The following is a 6360-nucleotide window of genomic DNA, read 5'->3' as shown; positions in this document are numbered from 1 at the left end:
TACACAGTTGTACTCCATTATCAGTTTACGCTATTAGATTGACGACGTAGACTACTGTTATAGTGTTGTTATAAATCCAAATGCAAAACTTCGTATGCAACAGGCTTTAATGCACGTTCTCTTTTATCATAAACGCTCATAACCGAACATAACGGATCACTTCTCTTTCTGAGAATATTTCTATTCATATTAATTTTAATACGCAAAAATTAGATATGAACAATATTTTAAGTAATGATTGGAATTTTGCTTCGATATTTTTTATAACGATACTTTATCAATGTTTTATGAATAGAATATGAAGATATCATGTGAATATAAATCGTGCGAAGCTTTGCTAAGTACTTGTAACAATACTACGAAATTCTTTTCAGGTACATATCTTTTGTTATTATAGGAGAAATTGTTCGATATGCCAGGCTAGAGAGATATAACATCAAAGATTATTTGCCATCTGAACGGCGGCTGACAAGTATTTGCCAGTAAAAAAAGTGCTTGACAAAGATCATTTCGCACTAAATGAAAAGTCTGATAAGCATAATTCTAATGTTAAGTAGACTGATTATTTGGTAGGAAGTAAAGGGCTACTATAATAATTAGCTCGTAGGGTAAATTATGGCAAGAATCACTTGCTGGTATAAAAATTATGATATTTATTAGTGTTTGTAAAGATTATTGTCTTCCTAAATAGAAGTACTTTAATTATTATTCTATTCATCTTTGGCTTTACGACTTTTTCTACATAATTTTGTATCAATTAAAAAGGATTTACTTCGAATAACTACATAACACCTTCGATTTTTTAAAATTACAATATCAATCATCGTCAACATTTTGCTTCGCTTAACAGACCAGGATGAGGAGACTTTATCGGCTAAATTGCGACATATTCGCGAATAACAAGTACTATTTGATCATATGATCAACATATTGCCAGCAATACTGATTGATCCCTTATAATATATGGTTTAAAGTATTTCGTTTTCGTTCCTGATAACAAAAGACGCGTTACAGTTAAAAACAATAAATTAGGAAACAAACGATATAACTTCAGGAACGCAACAGACGTATGTATACATATATCTATACATATCAATACTTTACTTCGACATACCTATGTTTTCAATGTAGTTTCTCCTAATCGATGATAACAATTTAGAATAAACTTGACGATTCCTCAAAAAATCTCAATCATGAGATCAACAATGTATAAATGAGATTTTAATGTTAATCAAATCTTTCTTATATTTGAAAGTTTTTCCGTGCCAGAATCGTTAGTCTTGTGACCAGAATAAGTCGCCAATTATAAAACGCAGGATGATCATTTTTTTAACGAAACTAGATAAAATTCATTCGTTGAAATGAGATGCTAAACGCTTGCGTCACTTGGAATGAATTGTGCTATAAGTACTTCTCTTCAATCAATTGCGCCATAAATACTTAGCTTATCTTTTGCTTTTCAGTTGATTTGATATTCGTATGAATGTAGACGAGAATCTTGGCAATTAAATGAAAGGTAGTAAAAGCGATCAAGAAAATTACGATGGTTAAAAACACTACAATATCCATATCGCAACGTTGATACCAAGGCTGAAAAGCTAGACTACTGCGAAGATGAGGGGCGCCTTTCGTTCGTATCACGTACTCTGTCCACCAAGCGAGATTCTTTACCGGATCGTACGGTGTATCCTGAACGACATTTCGGATGTAATGTATCCTTTCTTTGTACCTGAAAACAAGCATACTAAGTTTAACCGAAAATCACAATAGTACATTATCACCGACCAATATCATTGAAAGATTTATTAGAAAATCTAGTAGCTAAAAGGATTTCAAAATTTCAGCCTATTAATTATTTTTCCATTTTGAATACTTTTCAACATGAAAATAACTTGACTGCTTTCCTTTCGTTATTCGAATGATTCTACAGTCTCGATTAACTTACAGAAACAATACTTTAGAACACAGGAATCTTTATTCCAACAATTCTGATTAATTGGGATCCAAACAAATCTTTTCAAAAGGATCGCGTGATTACAAAAACGAATACTCTGAAACTCGTCCGTCACTTTTAAAGATTAGGCAGTTCTAGTGTCGAACTCTCAAAAATAGCACAATTATAACAGAAAGTCAGTTTATACTTACTTTTTGTTAGTTATAAGCTCTGTAATAGCATTTTCAAGTTCATCTTTCTTAAGGGTTGTAATTTCCAAATATTTTCCAATGCCCAGAGCTTCCATTCTGGCTACTTGATAATCTTGATCGGCCAAAATTGCGAAACCAAGAACTGGTACTCCGTAGTGGACGGTCTCCTCGCTGCTCTGCAGGCCTCCTTGATAAATGAACAGCTTAATGTTCGGATGAGCTGTGGGTTAATATGATTCGTTAGACCATTTTTCATCGAGGAATAGTATCTGCGATGTATAAATATTTTATTGAGAATAAGATCATACCGAGAATGGTTTGTTGTGGTAGCCATTTTCCGATGTAAACATTATCAGGCTTCCCGGGAAAATCCTCCTCGAATTTCCAGACGACTCTATACGGTAACTTGGCGAACACATCGCAGAACATGCGTCGGATCTCCAGTGGTAAACTTGCACTTCTTGCGTTACTACCAAGACTGAAGTAGATGAACCCATTTGTTGCGCCATCCAGAAATGCTTGTAAGTCCTGTATCAAAATAGAACATCCTGATTAAAGACACATGTGTGTAAGAGAGTTGATTATACATAAAAAATAATAACTAAGGGGAAGTTGGTTCTGTTACTATTCATGAGTTTTGTGGTGCCGGTTTAGAAAAATTTATGAGTTAATTTACAAGTAAAAAACTTCAACAATAGTAAAAAAATAGAGTCATCTAATGCATCTTATCCAATTCGTCATATCGTTTCATACTACAGTTTAGCTGTTACCCTTCTGTATTATTTATAATTTTACTAAACATACGAGTAATAAAATTGTATTTGTGCTAGATAAATCCTTATTCAATATACACATAAATTTTATGTTATTGTATAAACCCTACCTTAGGCAGAGCTTTCGGAATTTTTTCTATGTGGGAAGCCGTAAACGTGATCATGTTCGCAAGTTTCGGTCGAGCCGGTGTCATAACGTCTGCCTGATTGATGAAAAGCATGCTAACGTTCTTCAATAAATCCAGCAATGGTGGCAGAGGCCCAAAATATTCCTCTGCCAATTTCTGATGGTGTGGAACCATCTCATGATAGATGTAGTAGATGGTACGCCACATGGTGACGAAATTGCACAGTCTCTTGAAGAACGATAGATTCGTACCCGTGTTGTCTTCCATTTCCCACGTGTACTCGTGAGAAGGTAAGATCAATCCACCAAGAGCATGTTCGTTAAAGCCAGCCAATCCTAATGAACTTATCCCTATGGTCATGCAAAATGTAATGGGGGTTAATTTTAATCTATTAATCAAATCACTCCTTATCTAAACGTTTCTATAATTATTATCTAATAACACTTAGAATATATGATATGTTTGATTTTTAATAGAAATGGATCCAGGTATTAAAATATAGATCTATAAATAAAGGAATTATGCTTCTCAAACTGTTACAAATCTGATTGATTTATTGCACGCTAATTTATTAGCCGGGAAAAATAAATAATTCACTAACAATATTATAGTTTGTCTATTTAGATATCTTTTATCTTTGCATGTAGTTTCATTTTCGTTAAAACTAAATTGTGTCATACATTTAGAAGCACTGAAACTGACGTAATTGAAATAGATTCCTTTTCACCATTAAATTTTGAGTTCACGATTGCAGAAATTTTTGGATAGGGGATGACACGGTTAACAAGTTAAAATGAGATTTTCTATAAACATAAAGCGTATACGGTGGAAGGCCGTTGCCTACGTGACAGCGCAACATCTGAATTGCATTAAATAGCCACCGATATGTCCACCTCACTTACATGTAATCTTATCGAAATATTTTACTTACGTAGTCTAATTATTTCAAATTTTCAAACTATTAATTTAAGTAGTTTCAATTTTTACAGTTAGTTCAGTTGATTTAATTTTATACATTTAATTGTTTTATATATAATTATAAATATTGTATATAAAATTTTATGGTCTTGCATTTACGTTAAGCAGTCTGTCAGTATTTCTATGGATGTTATTGCTGCTATAATTTTTGTATTCGATAACATTTTCTATTTTTTTAAATAATATCTGATATTGGAGCGTTGACATTGAAAAATATTGATGGTATTACCATTTGTTCCTAATTAACTGTTTATACATATAGTTAATGAAATTCATTTTGGTTGTTTCTTAGCTTCAAGCTTCTATGTACCTAGTACATTCTCTTCCTGGTTTTTCTATTACCTTCCTCCTTATCGAATAGGTAACAATGCTATTACAGCCATACGTTTAATAGTAAATTTCGATACTTCTGCAAAATGAGTGATAGTTTCGAACATTTGGATGCTATTTCGGTGCCGCTTAGGCATTGCGTTGTTCGGTGGACGACGCTTTATATTGTCGCTTATTGACGCGAACATGTGTTTCAATTTTAACGACCATTTAGAGGTATGTTTCCTCAATAGATTATATTGCAAGTTCCTGACACTCTCATAGAAGATCTGGTGTGCGTGTGTGTGTGCGTGTGCGTGTGCGTGTGCGTGTGCGTGTATATGCCAAGTGCAATTGAGAAAGTAGGTTGCATAAAGGAACGTTCTATTATACTGTTAATGCATGATTCTTTATTAAAATTACTACTATATAACTAGAACCAGTTGAATTTCAATAAAAAATATCTCAGATAGAACTAGGATGGTTTCTGCAGCATGATCTGACAAAATTGGTTCTTTATAGGAGCATGCAAACAAGACATATACAGGTCATTCAAAGACCATTTTACACATGTCGGAACATTCTACGTCGAAAAGTATTAAGGGGTACGTTCCACGTGCTTCACACTATATATTCGTGATTTTCAAAACGAAATAAAGGTAACGAAACTAATAAGTACAAAAATGATTGTTAAAGACATACCTATTATTGGAATATTGAATCGATGTGCGAAAGCGTAAATGGATGGCAGAAATAGGACCTCCGTCAGTAAGACGTCGAACGTTGCGTTGCTGTCTGGAGCATATAGCTTCCGCAGTTCTGTAGAACTGAGCACAGTTTTTGCAAAAACTTCGCTCATAGGCAACATTTCTTCTTCGACAAAATAGGTCCAGCGTTTTCCCTCAAACCGCATTTGAACAAAATCTAAGCTCTTTATGGTTCCGTAAGATTGGCTAATATCGACTTGCGTAAAATTCGGTGATTTGATATTTGGTATAGGATCCGACGTGGCTAGCACAACTTCGTGACCTCGTTTGTGTAGTTCCAGCCATAATCGTCGGTACGGTATTTGATGACTGTAGGATGGTGTCGGAACGATGGCTAGAATCTTGTAACATTCCGACTGCTTCGCGATACCCAAGACGCACAGAACGAACAACAGACTAGAGAGGTGGTGCTTCATATTCCTCGTATCAAGATAAACTGAAGCTGATCCCGCTTACGGGTCTATTAAAAGGGACATCTCCTAGCTATCGTCATATTACGCAATTTATCATTGATGATACAATATCGGTATGTACTGCAATTTTAAAATAGTATCCGTTATCTCTAAATTACCGTCGAGTACCGCTAGTACTATTAACCAATGCTATATGTGAGCGCAATGTACGTGTGCGCGATGGATATATTGTTTTGGCGTCTACGTTCTAATATATTATATCAAACATATCATATAGACCTTTTATTAAATTACAGATTTGTATTAATATTTGTTTAGTATATTATATATTATACGACATATTTGTCACAATTTCATATGTTACACAATTTAATGCATTGTGTTTGTACAAATCGATAGAACACAGAAATTCGAGGATTTGTAAAAGTTGTTTACAATCCGTAATGCGGATATATACATGACTATTTTTGACAGTAATCGTGAAAAATATAAGCTTCTTGCTGCCTGTAGCGTCCACCATTATTTGTTTGCTTTTCCTATAGAAAATACAATACGGATTAGAATCAGGAAAAAGTGTGATAAATATTACGATAAAAAAACCCTTGTACGTATGTAATAGCGAGATAGAAAATCAATTGTAAGGATAGAATCTCTATCTCCATGTCATGTAATATAACATTGCATTACCATGTTGCAATCATACAACTCGCTATCATATTTAGTACACGATACTATTTCATCGATCAAATGGCAACAGCAGAAATCACTTATTAACATAAAACGACCAAATCAGCAAATAATAAACATCACGAAAAAGATTATTAGAAATATGCAGTTGCATTCTATT

At 33.8% G+C, this 6360-nt stretch overlaps 1 protein-coding gene and 1 long non-coding RNA gene across 3 annotated transcripts in view; one reads left to right on the top strand and one right to left on the bottom strand.

The window, feature by feature from the left end:
- Nucleotides 1-981: 981 nt before the first annotated feature.
- Nucleotides 982-5546, bottom strand: LOC117233444 (UDP-glucuronosyltransferase 2B17-like). The gene is made up of 5 exons (XM_033493768.1): nt 5036-5546; nt 3029-3396; nt 2454-2673; nt 2146-2365; nt 982-1729 (listed from the first exon to the last, which is right to left on the bottom strand). The coding sequence occupies exons 1-5, from the start codon at nt 5514-5516 to the stop codon at nt 1441-1443; spliced, it is 1578 nt and encodes a 525-aa protein (XP_033349659.1). The 5' UTR covers nt 5517-5546; the 3' UTR covers nt 982-1440.
- The window catches only part of LOC117233447, a 29200-nt gene continuing 27722 nt past the window's right edge, over nt 4883-6360 (top strand). Inside the window, exon 1 of one of the 2 annotated variants that reach the window (XR_004493315.1) lies at nt 4883-4992. This is a non-coding gene — a long non-coding RNA (uncharacterized LOC117233447). The remainder of the gene's footprint in view (nt 4993-6360) is intronic. The other variant, XR_004493317.1, reaches the window with a different exon arrangement.

Source organism: Bombus vosnesenskii, unplaced genomic scaffold (genome assembly GCF_011952255.1).
Source record: "Bombus vosnesenskii isolate JDL3184/JDL3185 unplaced genomic scaffold, Bvos_JDL3184-5_v1.1 scf7180000013295, whole genome shotgun sequence".
Lineage (NCBI taxonomy): Eukaryota > Metazoa > Arthropoda > Insecta > Hymenoptera > Apidae > Bombus > Bombus vosnesenskii.
The sequence above is the reverse complement of the archived record's forward strand: the minus strand, read 5'-3'. Positions and strand labels throughout refer to the sequence as shown.

Excerpts from the sequence above, each read along its gene's own strand:
- LOC117233444 (XM_033493768.1), bottom strand. The coding sequence starts at position 5,516 with ATGAAGCACCACCTCTCTAGTCTGTTGTTCGTTCTGTGCGTCTTGGGT. Across the intron at positions 2,674-3,028 it reads TTCCGAAAGCTCTGCCTAAG|GACTTACAAGCATTTCTGGA; the intron begins GTAGGGTTTATA and ends ATTTTGATACAG. Across the intron at positions 2,366-2,453 it reads ACCACAACAAACCATTCTCG|CTCATCCGAACATTAAGCTG; the intron begins GTATGATCTTAT and ends ATTAACCCACAG.